Genomic DNA, 16,099 nt, shown 5'->3' on the forward strand with positions numbered 1-16,099 from the left:
GCCTGGGCAACAGAGCGAGACTCCATCTCAAAAAAATTTCTTTTTGATTGAGGTGATTGGTGGATAAAAGCATGATTATCTGGGAATGCTTTGAAGCCAAGAAGCAGAGAGTGTGGCTTTAGCGAGACCACATCCTTCTTCTGTTCAGCCCACTGTCCTTCCTTCTCTGGTGCCCACAGTGACATCTTACCCAGTGGACTCCTCTTTGTTTCTGTAGGAAAACTTCGTTTTCTTCATAATGGGCTCTAAGGAGCTTTTATTTGCTGAAAGAATGGAGAAGAAAGACATCAGTGATGGGCAGTGACCTTGAGCCCATCTCTGCTAAAAAATATAAAAAATTAGCCGGGCGTGGTGGCAAGCACCTGCAGTCCCAGCTACTCGGGAGGCTAAAGCAGGAAGAATTGCTTGAACCTGGGAGCTGGAGGTTGCAGTAAGCCAAGATTGCACTACTGCATTCTAGCCTGAGTGATGGAGCAAGACTCTGTCTTAAACAATAATAATAATTATTATTATAATAAAATAAAACAGTATAAAAATAAAAATAAACAGTATATTTATTTTTAAAAGAAAGTCTGTCCACAGGGACATGACTTTGGAACAATCCAGGAGCACTCTAAGCGGAGTGGACATGATATGGTGCGATGCAACAGAAGATGTGGGCTCAGGTCCCGCATGCATCGCCGATTACCTGTGTGACCCTGAAGAACTGGCTTCAGCACTCTGGACCTCAGCTTCCTCAACCATAAAGTGGGTATGTGCATATCTTCCATTCGTCCATACATTTGGTGAGAATTAATAACTGCCAATTTCATGTATTCTCCAATACTGTATGCTCTATTTTATAAACACCTGTTGTATTACTGTTTAATGTTTCTCTTTAAGTACACTTAAGTAGATTTAAACTTAGTACATTTGGCCTGGCACAGTGGCTCACATCTGTAATTCCAGTACTTTGGGAGGCCGAGGCAGATGGATCACCTGAGGTCAGGAGTTCAAGACCAGCCTGGCCAACATGGCAAAACCCCATCTCTACTAAAAAATATAAAAATTAGCCAGGCATGGTGGTGAGCACCTGTAGTCCTAGGTACTTGGGAGGCTGAGGCAGGGAGAATTGCTTGAACCTGGGAGCTGGAGGTTGCAGTGAGCCAATATTGCACTATTGCACTCTAGCCTGAGTGATAGAGCAAGATTCTGTCTCAAATAATAATAATAATAATAAATAAATAAATAAACAGTATGTTTATTTGTAAAAGAAATTTTATATTATCACAAATAGAAAAACAGTAAGTATATATTTATTGCAAGTGGAAAAAACAATATCATTTGCAATAAATAGAAGGTAGCTATAATTAATTCAATAAGTAATATGAAAACTATATTATTAAACTTTAGCTAGATATTACTTGATAAAGTGTCTATCTTTGAACTGCTCAAAGTAGTCTAAACATAACAATAATTTTTAAAAATCTTTTTTTTTTGAGACAATGTCTCGCTCTGTTGCTTGTGCTAGAGTGCAATGGCGTGATTTCAGCTCCTTGCAACCTCAACCTCTCAGGCTCAAGCGATCCTCCCACCACAGCCTCCTGTAGCTGATACAGGTGCATGCCACCACGTCCAGCTAATTTTCCTATATTTTGTAGAGACAGGGTTTTGTCATGTTGCCCAGACTCGTCTCCAACTCCCGGGCTCAAGCAATTCTCTCAATAAACTCAATAATTGAGGAATAGATTTACAAAATGGAAATAATACAGAAAAACAATATTGCTCCAAAATAAATTTTTAAGGTCCTGCAAGTACAGGTGTATTTTAATGAACAATAAGCAGAAATCAACTCAAGCAAGGACATGAATAACAGACACCAGTGCCACTCTTAAGAAAGCATCTTAGTACTTTATACTCAAAGACTCTGGCTTGCCTGAGAATTTTTGGGACAATGAAACCTGGGAGGCATTAGCACTAGTTCTTCACAGATACTAGTAATTTTGGACTAAGAAAATTATTAAAGACTACTACAGCCTGAATGCTAATGTCTTGTCAAAATTTGTATGTTGAAACTTAATTCCCAGCATGATGGTATTTGGAGGTGGGACCCTTGGGAGGTGATTAGGTCATAAGGGCTCCATCTTATAAATTAGATTGTGCTTTTATAAAAGAAACACCAAAAATACCCCTCACCCCTTCTCCCATGTGAGCACACAGCAAAAAGATAAAGAAGACCGATATCTATAAATCAGGAAGAGGACACTCACCATACACTGAATCTGTCAGTACCTTGATCTCAGACTTTACAGCCCCCAGAAACATAAGATATGAATTTCTGTTGTTTATAAGCCACTCAGTTTATGACACTTTGTTATAACAACCCAAAACAAACTATGACAATGACCATGAAATTAGCAATTATTTTAGAGCAGCAAACTTAAGGTTCTGCATATTATGACCTTGAACATTTGGGCATTAATTATTTGCCACATATCCTCAAAGCAGGAACATGCAAAGGCAGCATCCTAGAGACTATGTGTGTATATGTGATACACAAATAACACTGGTAAGAACCTCTTGGGAAAAAAAATCCTCCAGGTGATATTGAAAGGACTATGACAATAAGAATGGAATCAGAATTTGGAGAAGGGAGATAGAAAACCATAAGTAGGCCGGGCGCGGTGGCTCATGCCTATAATTCCAGCACTTTGGGAGGCCAAGGTGGGTGGATCATGAGGTCAAGAGATCGAGACCATCCTGGTCAACATGGTGAAACCCCGTCTCTACTAAAAATACAAAAAAAAAATTAGCTGGGCATAGTGGTGGATGCCTGTAATCCCAGCTACTCAGGAGGCTGAGGCAGGAGAATTGCCTGAACCCAGGAGGCGGAGGTTGCAGTGAGCCAAGATCGCGCCATTGCACTCCAGCCTGGGTAAACAAGAGTGAAACTCCATCTCAATAAAAAAAAGTAAAGAAAAGAAAAGAAAGAAAAAAGAAAACCATAAGTAATTAGGAAATTTGAAATAGTTATTGTCATTAGCTAAAACACACTCATTAGACATGAAAAACTCAAGACTGAACAGAGTTGAGGAGGAAATTAGTGAATTGGAATATGTGATTGAGAAACTCATCCAAATGTAGCACAGAGAGAAAAATGAAAATGAGTTTGAGACAGAGAGCAGATCGAGAGTGCCAACATATGTCCAACAAAAATTACTAAAGGATACCTTTATGCAGATTATGTATGCTTGGTGGAAATTAAATTAATACATACAAGGTGCCATGGTAAGCAGCTTCCAAGATGGCCCCCAATGATCTCCATCTCCTGGTAACACCCCTTTGTTGTGTAATCCTCTCCCATTGAGTGTAGGATAGAACTAGTGACTCTTAACAAACAGAATATGGCAAAAGTGATAGGATGTCACTTCCAGGATTAAGTTCCAAAAAGACTATGGGTTCTCTCTTGCTGGCGCTCGCTCTCTCTCTCTCTCTCTCTCTCTCTCTCTCTCTCCCCCTCTCTCCCTCCCTCCCTCACTCTAAGGGAAGCCAGAAGCCATGTTGTGTGAGTTGTTCTAGGGGAGAGGCTCATGTGGCAAGAAACTGATGTCTATGGCCAACAGCCAGCAAGGACCTGATGACATGAGTGAGCTTGGAAGAGGATCCTTCCCTAGTTGCCTTTAGATGATGGTGGCCATGGTGTACACCTTGATTGCACGCTAGTGAGGGGCCCTGAGCCAGCACTATGAATTAAGCCATGCCCACATTCCTGCCCCACTGAAATTGTAAGATAATAAATACTGGTTGTTTTAAGCCACAGAGTTTTGGAGCAACTTATCATGCAGCAATCAATAACACAAGTACATAGAAAAGTGTCTGGTAAACGGTCTATAAATGTTAGCCATTGCAATAATTTCCATTTAATAGGTAAGGAGAAGAGTGAGGCTTTGCAAAGTTCTCCAAAGTTAGCTGCAGCAAAAGGGGAGCCAGGATCAGAACCCAGGAGTAAATAGTTCATTCCAGACTGGGTATGGTGGCTCATGCCTGTAATCCCAGCACTTTGGGAGGCTGAGGCAGGTGGATCACCTGAAGTTAGGAGTTTGAGAACAGCCTGGTCAACATAGTGAAACTCCATCTTTACTAAAAAAATTAGCTAGGCATGGTGGCACATACCTGTAATCCAAGCTACTTGGGAGGCTGAGGCAGGAGAATCACTTGAACCTGCGAGGTGGAGGTTGCAGTGAGCTGAGATCGCACCACTGCACTCTAGCCTGGGTAACAGAGTGAGACTCCAACTTAAAAAAAAATCACTCCAAAGCCCCATTCTGCCAGGGTATAACACTGCCATAAGTACCTGACAATGGCAGCCCCTGACTGGTCCTGTCCCTAGGGATGTTGATGGTGGCCGGTTGATAGACTTTCAGCAGGTCTTTCAGCTTCAGGTCCTGGGCCATCAAGGAGTAGTTGTTGGCGATGGAATCACTGGGTCCACGGTGGTGCTGCTGCTCTTTGAAGGGTGCAGCCAAGGTCCATGATGCATGCTGCATCAGGGGCGGGTAAAAGCTGTGTGACATGACAGTCTACGAGGGAAGAGGTGCAGAGTGAGACACAACGAGGAACATCTCTCGATGAGCCTGGGCTCTGCTCACACAGAGGCTCATGAGAGTTCCAAGTGCCTTTGACATACCCTAGCTTGGCTGTGATGAATACATTTTAAACAATCCTGCCAACTCCATTTTGCCCACCCTGAGCTATGTAGGGCATTCTGTTCTGAGAACTTTGTAGTTGGAGATGCCTGGCATCTTTGTAACCAATTTTCTGAGAAACAGTGCCTGCAGGCCCATACATCCTGTATCTGCAACTGTGTAACTACCTACCCCACATCCTGAGTGAGAAACAACTTTAAAGAGAATTTTATTGTTAGGCACCACCACCCCTTCCCCTAACCTGCTCCTTCTGCTTCTGTAATAATCTGCTTACTGCCCCCTGACCTTAAACTGCTATAAAAATGTTGACCACCCTCTGTTCTGGGCCGAGAGGTTTGAGCTCTAGCTGACTCTCGGACGCTGGCCATTAAAGCAGACTCTCAACAAACTCAGAGTGTGGCGCTTCTGTTTAAACTCGCTCGGGTATAACACCTTATGCTTTGTTTTTGCCTTCTGCACATTCAGTGGAAAGATTTTCTGAACGAACACCAATTATACTCCACTGACCATTGTGAGCATGATTTCTGATGTCAAAGATAATAGCTTGCATTTACCAGTAAATGTGAGGCAGCTAATTGACATCTCTGGTCTTTATTCCTTATGGACATGACTACAAGGTAGGTACCCTCATTTTACAATGAAACATGCAAAAGTTCAGGGAGCGTAAATAACACAGCAGATCAGTGGATGGCCAGATTCTAACTCACCTTTGACAGTGGTATAGCTCTCTCCCCTACACTGCTGTAGCCTCTTCTTGGGGCAAAAGTGACTAAAGCTGCTAATCCTACTTGTCAGGTCTGTTTGACTCCCCGCCCCCAACAAGTATCTTCCAAATACCGAGAGAAGTAGGGTACGCTCTTCACCTCATCACCCTCAACAGAGCTGGCAGCCAGGTGTGCATACCTGATAGAGTCCAGATGGTTCCTCGTTAGCAGAAGCAGGCATAGGGGGCAGCTCTGGCTGCCTCTGGGAGTGGCTCATGTGATGTATGGAGTCACTTTTGGCAATCTGTGGGACATGGGAACAAAGCCACCCTTGAGAAATTAGGAAAGATTTGCAAGCCTCTGAGTTGGTTAGGACTAAAGATCCCCAGGAAGGGTTTTAGGTCCAGAGTTCTGCCCACAAAACACCCCTCTCATTCCCATCCATTATGTAGGTTTCATTTATCTTACCACTTTGGGAGGCCAAGGTGGGTGGAGCACCTGAGATCAGGAGTTCAAGACCAGCCTGGCCAAGATGGTGAAACCCTGTCTCTACTCAAACTACAAAACTTAGCTGGGCATGGTGGCGTGCAAATCCCAGCTACTCAGGAGGCTGAGACAGGAGAATTACTTGAACCTGGGAGGTGGAGGTTGCAGTGAGCTGAGATCGCACTCTGAGATGTTTTGAAGTGTATATACATTATAGTGTAACTAAATCCAATTAACATATGCATTAACTTGCATGGTTATTATCTTTGCAGTGAGAATACATCAACTGTCATAGCATTATTCAAGAATACAATATATTGTTAATTAGTCACCGTGCTGTACAATAGATCTCTTGAACTTACTCCTTCCATCTAACTGAAATTTTATATCCTATGACCATCTCCCCAACTCTTCCACTCCTGTTTCTTTTTTTTTTTTTTTTCTGAGATGGAGTCTTGCTCTGTTGCCCAGGCTGGAGTGCAGTGGCACTATCTCAGCTCACTGCAACCTCCACCTCCCAGGTTCAAGTAATTCTCCTGTCTCAACCTCCCGAGTAGCTGGGATTACAGGCACGTGCCACCATGCCCAGCTAATTTTTGTATTTTTAGCAGAGACAGGGTTTCACCATATTGGCCAGGCTGGTCTTGAACTCCTGATTTCAGGTGATCCACCCGCCTCGGCCTCCCAAAGTGCTGGGATTACAGGTGTGAGCCACTGCACCCGGCCCCTGCTTCATTTGTTAATCATCCTCCTCGGATTCCCTTCTATGAGCAAATTTGGATATTTTTACCCCATGGAAGAGCCCAAGTTCTGAGGACATCCCCAGTGCCCTACCCTCAAGTACAACTAAAGGAGGTGACTTTAAAAAAATAGACTCGCATTTTCTTTTCTTTTCTTTTTTTTTTTTTTTTGAGACAGAATCTCACTCTGTCACCCAGGCTGGAGTGCAGTGGCATGATCTCGGCTCACTGCAACCTCTGCCTCCTGGGTTCAAGTGATTCTTCTGCCTCAGCCTCACTAGTGGCTGAGATTACAGGTGCACGCCACCACACCCTGCTAACTTTTATATTTTTAGTAGAGACACGGTTTAGACATGTCTCTACTATTCCTGACCTCAAGTGATCTGCCCACCTCGGCCTCCCAAAGCGCTGGAATCACAGGAGTGAGCCGTCATGCCCAGCCAGTCAATGTCTTTTAAATACACATTCTTCGGCACCCCAACACTTTGCAAACAGCAGGGATCACTTACATGGCTAATTACTTTAGGAAGATTGTAGACCTTAAAATTCAACAAAAACATGCAAGCTCATAAACAAAGATATATCCTGAGACTCGGATCTTCAAAACCATTGAATGGGTTCACTGATCTAATAATAGCCTAGTTCACTGGTTCTCAAAAATTGCAACATATCTGATTCTCCAATGGAATTTTATTAAAAATAGAAATGTTTGAGCCCTACCTCAAATATGATGCGTTTGAGAACCACTGACGTTTTTTTCATCTTACAGAATCTGCCATGTTGTTTTAAATCACTGTCTGACTTTCTGCTCTTTAGTCAATTTTAAGAATCTGAGAACTGACCAATTATCTCCAAGAGCTCTCTCTTTCACCTCTGAAATTAATAGCAGATCTGCACTGATAAGATTAACAAAATGGAAAAATCCCAACATCCATCTGAAAGAAATCTAGTTATCCAAAGCAGGTTCTATACTACACAAGGAAGATTTTGGCTACAGTACTTTCAGAGAGATGAAGGCATTCATGATTTCTTTCAGGATCCCAGATATAAGACATATATGGATTGATAAGTTAGGTTAAAAAGATTTGGTGGTCAGTGGAAATGTTTCCTTTGGCCTAGATTTTAAATCTGTTTCAAACAAAAATCTTCATTAAAACAGCAACAAGCAAACACCATGACATTAGGACATCTTGAGTAGGTTATAAAAAGAGTGGGAATGAGAAGTTAACAAAAAGAAAAGAAAAGAAAAAAGAAGGAAAGGAAAGATGGAAGGGAAGAGGAGGAGAGGGAAACAATTCTGACCCCCTGCAGTCCAGCAGGATGTTAACATTCAGGAGGTGTCTTGGTCTTTTTGCTTCTGAAAATTTCAGCCCTGACATCAATTGGGAAGTTCCTCGTCCCAGCAAAAAAAAAGAGGAATACAGCCCTGTGAACATTGCTGGCTGCTACAGTTTGGATATATGTCCCCTCCAAATCTCATGTTATAATACAATCCCCAGTGTTGGAAGTGCGGCCTAGTGCTGTCCTTATGGTAATGAGTGGGTGGGATCTTGTTCTGTTTGTATACATGAGACCTGGTTGTTGAAAAGAGCCTGGCATTTCTCTTGCTCCCACTCTGGTCATGTGATATGCTTACTCCTGCTTCACCTTCCACCATGATTGTAAGCTTCCTGAGGCCTCACCAGGAATAGATGCCACCAATATGCTTCTTGTACTGCAGAGCTGTGAGCCAAAATAAACCTCTTTTCCTTATAAATTCTCCAGCCACAAGTATTCCTTTATAGCAACGTGAAGCAGACTAATACACTGGCTCTACTCCAATATTAGTCCATGCTATAGAGTGGGGTTAATCCTAGCCCCTGGCTCCAGGGCAAGGCATGTGACACAGGTCTGACTCATCAAAATACTCCTTCCTCCAGCTCTCTGAGTCCACCGCTCTTTCTGTCCGGAGAAGGAGGCACTCTCTTTTCATTAGGGTCACTAGCTGTGAGGATGTTTGTGACCAGATATCTCATCGGCATTTTTCCCTTATGTAAGGGGAATTCTGCCTTAGAATAAAGCCAATATAAAAGAAAACAGAACCACTAGAAGGAAAAAGACTCAATGGCATCAATTGAATCCCTTGATCCAACTTGAACTTCTTGATTTCTTGAGCCCAGAGATTCTTTTGGGTTTGAGCCAGATTGAATTATGTTTGTGTTTATACTGAGAACTGATCAATCAAGGGATAGCTATAAAGCCAGCTGAATCAGTAATGGAGTGCTAAGGTCAGAGAACAGAGTTACTGCATTATGCAAATTGACAGATATGCTGTTCTTGGGATAATGAAGAAAGCAAACCATGAGCATTTTGCAGAACACAATGGAAAGAAGGAGAAACTCTGTAGAAACACATTAAACTGAGCTATGTCATAGGCACAAACTAAAACAAATACATAAACAGTCATAAGTATGCTGATAGCAGAAAGCATCCCAATCCGTGGAACAGGAAGACATGGGGCACACACAAGATCAGCAGATCTAGGCATCAATTGCAGAATGGAATGAAAAGAGTTCTCTTGGCTCTACCTGGCTTAGAATCCTCTGTAGTACCTTCAAGAGGAGATGGAGATTCTCATAAGAACTAGCTGGTTGTGCAAAACTGTTTGTCAAAAACATGAATGCTTGGCCAGGCATGGTGGCTCATGTCTATAATCCCAACACTGTGGGAGGCTGAGGCAGATAGATCACTTGAGGCCAGGAGTTGGAGAACAGCCTGGCCAACATGGAGATACCCCAACTCTACTAAAAATACAAAAATTAGCTGGGCGTGGTGGTGCGCACCTGTAATTCCAGCTACTCAGGAGACTGAGGCAGAAGAATCACTCAAACCCAGAAGGCAGAGGCTTCAGTGAGTGAAGATCGTGCCACTGCACTCCAGCCTGGATGACAGAGAGAAAGAGACTGTCTCAAAAAAAAAAAAAAAAAGAAAAGAAATTAATGCTTAAGTTTTCTCTTTGGTAAATTTCAAGGAGTTTTCATTTCAGAGCATATTGTGTTAGTTATCATCTACAAATCCACTTTAGTTTTATAAAGTTTGAATTTAAAATGTTCCTCTGGACACTTTCCTGAATGGCAGCCTGGTGATTCAAAAGAGATACAACAGAGATTCTAGAACCCAGATTGAGTAGAAGTGTCACTTTCGGCAACTTATTTCTGATTGTATGCATGTTCTTCACAGAGGCAGTTCCCAAATGCTCATCTGAGGACCTGCTACACCAGAATCACTCCTGTCTTATATAAAAATATAGATTCCAGGGCCTCACCCCAAATCTTCTGGACCAGAATCTAGGATGGAGGACCAAGACTCTATGTTTTTAATATGTTCCCCAGAATATTCTAATGTGCAGCCATAGTCAAAAACTGATGGTTGGAATATATGGTTTAATGGGCTTGAAAGGGAAGGAAAAGGAAGAATGGGTGTTTATTCCTGAATTTTTCACAGCAAAACTTAAAGAATTCCAAAAGTCTAATTCAGCCAAAAATGTTATTTCAAAGGAGAAAACATAAAAATGTAATGAATACGCTTGTTCAGTCAACAGCATCTAACATGCCAATTGGCCTATGATCGAAATATCCCTCTTCCCACATATTCCCAACACATTAAAAATACAGGTAAAAAAAGAAAAGTCTCCAAATTCACACATACCTTCGGAGATGAGCAATCCATGTCACTCATGGTGTCCACTCTAATTGTAGCTATTTTAAAAAAAATGAATAAAGAGCTCTCAGTTTCTCCAGGGTTGTGCCTCTCACCATCCAGTTGGTCTGAAATTCACACTTCCTTAAAGCATAATGGGGATGACACCAACAATGGAACTTCCCAGATGTTCTGAAAGCTCTGTTCATGTGGCTGCCTCTCTGAGGTCATAGACTTTGAAAGGTCACCTGAGGAGTTCCCTTACAGAAAAGGAGAGAAAGGGAAGCTAGAGATAAGGGCACAGCACTGGGTTTCTGCTGGGCTTTTAGCTCTGGTTTTTACTTCTCCAGAAGTGGCCACACTTCCTTTCCCTTGAGTGGCTTCTCTCTTGGAAAATTTCCAGAAACACATTGAGTTCACTGCAGAGGAAAGACTGAAGGAGAGTTACATGTTAATAGAGAGAAGAAAGAGGACTCACCCCTCCAAACAACACCCTGGCAGCCTGTACTGTTCTCTCTTCTCCTTCCTGGGCTCTAACACTGGCAGTGATTGTAAGCAGACTCTAGGCGCAGTAACCAAGTCTAAGCGTCTGTTGCTAAGAGAAGGAGGGGACTCTGCAGTGCCTACATACAAGACTGGGCATGATCTAGCTCTATGAACTGGTGTCTCCCTTTGCTGGAGGCTCAGGTGGGCAGCAGGAAGTGTTGGTGATGGAAGGGAAGATGGGAGGATGTTTAGCAATGTTCCAGGAGTAGCAGAGGCAGCAGCAATAAAAGACCCTTGGAGAAGTCTAAAAGCACAGAGTATGGTGGTTAAGTTCTTGGGATCCAACTGTAGTTGGACAGGCCAGACTTCAGATCCTACTCTCATTAATTAGCTGTGTGGCTTGGGCAAGTTGCTCAATCTCTCCAAGTGTCCTTTCTGTCTGTAAAATGGCAATAACACGAGTCCCTACTTCATAGGTTTGCTTTGGAGGGTTAACAGGATGACATGTACAGAGTGATTTGCATATAGTAGAAGGATAACCAATTTATCCCAGTTTGCCTGGGATTTTTCCAGTTTTTCCCCATTTTAACACTAAGTACTGCATCCTTGGAGGCATTGCAGTCCTGAGTAAACTTGGATAGTTTGATCATCCAACAGTGGATGCTCTACAAATGCTGCAGCTAACATCAATATTACAATAAACACAGAAATACATGTGCACATACTCATAAGTAACAATATTAGCTGCCGCCCAAATATTCAAAGCAAATGTTCCATGGTCACTGTGATGCTCTCTCAAAACCAAGTTGGATTTAACGAGTTTTTATGCTTGCATATCTGCTTTATTTTTCATTCAATTTTCCCCAAAAACACCATGATATTCCCATTTTAAAGATAAGTAATCAAAACTGACAGATATGGGCTGGGCATGATGGTTCACGCCTATAATATCAGCACTTTGGGAGGCTGAGGTGGGTGGATCACTTGAGGTCAGGAGTTCGAAACCAGCCCAACCAACATGGTGAAACCCCATCTCTACTAAAAGTAAAAAATTAGCAGAGTGTGGTGGCAGGCACCTGCAATCCCAGCTACTTGAGAGGCTAAGGCAGAAGAATCACTTGAACCTGGGAGGGAGGTTGCAGTGAGCTGAGATCATGCCACTGCACTCCAGTCTGGGCAGCAAGAGCAAAACTCCATCTCAAAACAAGAACAGAAACAAAACTGAGAAATATGTAACTTTCCTAAGTCAACTCGACTCATAAGTAGTATTGATATAATTGAAACCCATCCTGATGACTCCAAGTTCATTGCTCTGTCCAGAACATAAACATTTCTGAGATCCTATGCAGAGCATTGCACAGCACGAAGTACTTCCATTTTCCGTCTTTTCCCACTCCTTCCTCAAAGTTGGGCTTTCCATCCTTTCAGAATAACCCTGATCTTCTCCATGTCTTATATTGTGCTCTTTATCATAAAGTATATATATGATTTCAAATAGCCTTTGAATAAATGAGACAGTTGGAGGGCTGGAGACTCTGATTTAGACAGAAATAGGGAGATGACCAGGGCTCCTATACTGGGTGTGAAATCTCATGTCCAACCAAAAACAGCAACTGTAATCCAATGAAGTGAAAAATTAGAATAAGGCTGGGCAAGGTGGCTAATGCCTGTAATTCCAACACTTTGGAGGCCAAGGCGGGTGGATCACCTGAGGTCAGGAGTTTGAAACCAAACTGGCCAACATGACGAAACGCTGTCTCTACTAAAAATACGAAAAATCAGCCGGGTGTGGTGGTGGGCACCTGCATTCCCAGCTTCTTGGGATGCTGAGGCTGGGGAATTGCATGAACACAGGAGGCAGAGGTTACCATGAACTGAGATCATACTATTGCACTCCAGCCTGAGTGACACAGCGAGACTCTGTCTCAAAAAAATAAAATTAGGATGGGCATGATGTGGAGCTAATGGACCCTACAGCCTGTGTGTGAGTAGGAGGCATGGCACCACATGAAATTTAGTGTTCTTTAAGTCTACTTATGTTCAAAACTATGAAAACAATAATAATGGTTTCCACCTATTGAGCATATACTATCTTCCAAGACTGCTGGTAAGCACTTAATAGACATCATGTCTTTGAATCTTCTCAACAACCTAGACTACTAGTATTATCACAAGTTTTATGGTTGAGGAAACTGATACACTAAACTAGCCTGCCCACAGTCACACAGCTAGGTCAGCAGGAAAGTTTGAACCTGATTACGAAGTCTGTTCTGGCTTCAACCAAATACCTACATGTAATCTGAGGAAAGATGAAAAATAAATAAGATATCTGCCAAAGAGAATGAAAGTGCCTTCCCCCAGGCCACCACATCTGTATCAGAATTGTTTGTTGTCTGACAACTTTCTGTTGGATAATTCTTAAGAAAGGATATAGGCTTCAAGTTTCGTCTCTTCCTCCTCCTCCTCCCCCCTCCTCTTCCTTCACCTACTCCTCCTCCTTTTGAGATGGGAGTCTCTCTGTTGCCTAGGCTGGAGTGCAGTGGTGTAATCTTGACTCACTGCAACCTCTGCCTCCTGAGTTCAAGTTATTCTCTTGCCTCAGCCTCCCCAGTAGCTGGGATTACAGGCATGCACCAACAAACTCAGCTTATTTTTGTATTTTTAGTAAAGATAGGGTTTCACCATGTTGGCCAGACTGGTCTCGAACCCTGACCTCAAGTGATCTACCTGCCTTAGCCTCCCACAGTGCTGAGATTGATTACAGGCGTGAGCCACTGCGCCCCACCTCCTTTCTCGATCTGTTCAACTCTATGTGCATACAGCCGCCAGACAAAACACAAGGTGCCCAGTTAATTAGAATTTCAGTTAAGCAATTTTTCAGGTAAAAGAATGTTTAGTATAAGCATGTCCCATTCAATACATGGGCTATACATGTACTAAAAAGTTACCCATTATTTACCTGAAATTCAGATTGAATTGAGTGTCCTGTGTTTTTATTTGCCAAATCTGCCAACATGGGGAGGAGAGGTCAGTGAGGTTTCAAGCTGTCCCCAAGGTGGTCTGGTTGCCATGAAGGCCCCCTTCCGTGTTGCAGCTGCCAACTTCTCATTGTATTCTCACATGGTGGAAAGAGGGTAAGAGAGCGCTCTGGGGTCTATTTTATTTTATTTCATTTTATTTTAATGAGCCATGGTCTCGCTTTGTTGCCCGGGCTGGAGTGCAGGGGCATGATCTCAGCTCACTTGCAGTCTCGACCGCCCGGGCTCAAAAAAATCCTCCTGCCTCAGCCTCCCAAGTAGCTGAGACTATAGGCATATGCCACTATGCCTGGTTATCTTTTATGTGTTTAGTTGAGATGAGGTTTCACCATGTTGTCCAGGCTGGTCTCAAACTTCTGAACTCAAGCAACTCACCCACTTCGGCCTCTCAAAGTGCTGGAATTTTTGTGCATTGCTTATTCAGAGGCTGGTGTTCCTGGCATCTCTTTCCTGAGACATAAAATAGTCATTTAAGCAGAGCAAGAGTTTCAATCCTTAGGGGCTACTATAGCAAAGTGCCAAAGTCTGGGCGGCTTATAGACAACAGACATTTATTTCTCACTGCTCTCAAGGCTGGAAGTTCACAATCAGGTGCCAGCGTGGTCTGGTTCCTGTGAAGGCTTTCTTCCATGTTGCAGGCTGCCAACTTCTCAGTATACCCTCACATGGTAGAGAGTAAGAGAGCTCTATGGAACCTATTTTATTTTAGTGAGCCAGGGTCTCGCTTTGTTGCCCAGGCTGGAGTGCAGTGGCATGATCTCAGCTCACTGCAGCCTCGACTGCCTGGGCTCAATAGATCTTCCTGCCTCAGCCTCCCAAGTAGCTGAGACTTCAGGCATCTGCCACTATGCCCAACTAACTTTTGTATTTTTAGTAGAGACGGGTTTCACCATGTTGCCCAGGCTGGTCTCAAACTCCTGGACTCAAGCAATCCACCCACCGCGGCCTCCCAAAGTGCTGGGATTATAGGTGTGAGCCATTGCACCCGGCCAACTGGGATCTCTTTTATAAAGGCACTAATTCCATTTAGGAAGACTTCACCTTCATGACTTGATCACCTCCCAAAGGCCCCATGCCTAATCCCATCACATTGGATGTTAGGATTTCAACATCTGGATTTTAGAGGAACAAATATTCAGTCCATTGTAGCAAGTAATTGAGAAGACACAGGAGAGGCTGCACATGGATTCATTTTACCAACCACTGCATGTTCCTTGAGAGCCATGGAGAGAGTCTAGGATTCCCAACCCCAAAGGAACACATGATGAGGTGGAGGAAGCAGCTATCACACAAGGAAAACCAAAGCCCTGCTGGCTCAGCAAAAATGCCAGAAGTGGGAGGAATTCGAAGATTCACACAGACACCCCTAGAGGGCACCCTTAAACAAAAATCCCAGTGGAAACCCCAATTCTGATTTCCAACATCCATCCAGGGAAAACACACACACACACAATCTTTTCCTAGGGAAAACACACACAAAACTATCTTTTCCCAGGGAAAACACACACACACACACACACACACACACACAAACTATCTTTTCCTGGGTGAGGAACCCATCATTTTGCAGCTGAACAAAGTGCATGAAGCCAAACATGACAGGCTGAAACTTAAGAATTTAAGGACTCTTGTCCGTCCTATACCCACCATTAGCTCTTCTTTTTTGCTGTTGTGGAAGAATTACAGCAGGATTCTTTGATTTATCATCATCATCATCATCTTCATCATCATCAACCATCATCCCAAGCTTATTTCTCTATCCCTTAGCCTGATTATTTCCAGAAATATTAGGTAGTAGATGTAATAATACCAGCAAATATTTTTGAGCCCCTACTTTAGGTGCTAAGTTATTGACAGTCACTTTTGCACCAGTCCTCACTACCACCCTGTGACTGCTTCTCTCTCTCTCTCTCTCTCTCTCTCTCTCTCTCTCTTTTTTTTTTTGAGACAGATTCTCACTCTGTTGCCCAGGCTGGAGTGCAGTGGCATGATCTCAGCTCACTGCAACCTCCACTTCCCGGGTTCAAGCGATTTTTCTGCTTCAGTCTCCTGAGTAGCTGGGAATACGAGTGGGGGGGCACCATGCCCAGCTAGTTTTTGTATTTTTAGTAGACACAGAGTTTCGCCATGTTGGCCAGGCTGGTGTGGAACTCCTGGCCTCAAGTGATCCACCCACTTCACCCTCCCAAAGTGCTGGGATTATAGGTGTGAGCCACTGTGCTCTGTCAGCTTTTCTTTATCTAAAGACTTATTCTCCAGGTTGCTATGGCCACAGGCCCAGA

General features: G+C 43.2%; 1 protein-coding gene across 5 annotated transcripts in view; it reads right to left on the reverse strand.

Annotated features, from left to right (window-relative positions):
* The window catches only part of DNAH3 (dynein axonemal heavy chain 3), a 188,326-nt gene extending 177,498 nt beyond the window's left edge, over positions 1–10,828 (reverse strand). For 3 of the 5 annotated variants that reach the window (XM_078344834.1, XM_078344833.1, XM_035267124.3), the window contains exons 1-4: positions 10,303–10,828; positions 5,589–5,693; positions 4,334–4,559; positions 191–263 (exon numbers count right to left, since the gene is read on the reverse strand). In XM_078344834.1, coding sequence (XP_078200960.1) covers positions 191–263; positions 4,334–4,559; positions 5,589–5,693; positions 10,303–10,332 — 434 coding nt within the window. In that variant the 5' untranslated portion in view covers positions 10,333–10,828. Of the gene's footprint in view, positions 1–190; positions 264–4,152; positions 4,233–4,333; positions 4,560–5,588; positions 5,694–9,437; positions 9,559–10,302 lie in introns of those variants that run through there. The other 2 variants (XM_078344832.1, XM_078344835.1) reach the window with 2 other exon arrangements.
* Positions 10,829–16,099: the final 5,271 nt, after the last annotated feature.

The sequence above is a fragment of the Callithrix jacchus genome, chromosome 12 (genome assembly GCF_049354715.1).
Source record: "Callithrix jacchus isolate 240 chromosome 12, calJac240_pri, whole genome shotgun sequence".
Lineage (NCBI taxonomy): Eukaryota > Metazoa > Chordata > Mammalia > Primates > Cebidae > Callithrix > Callithrix jacchus.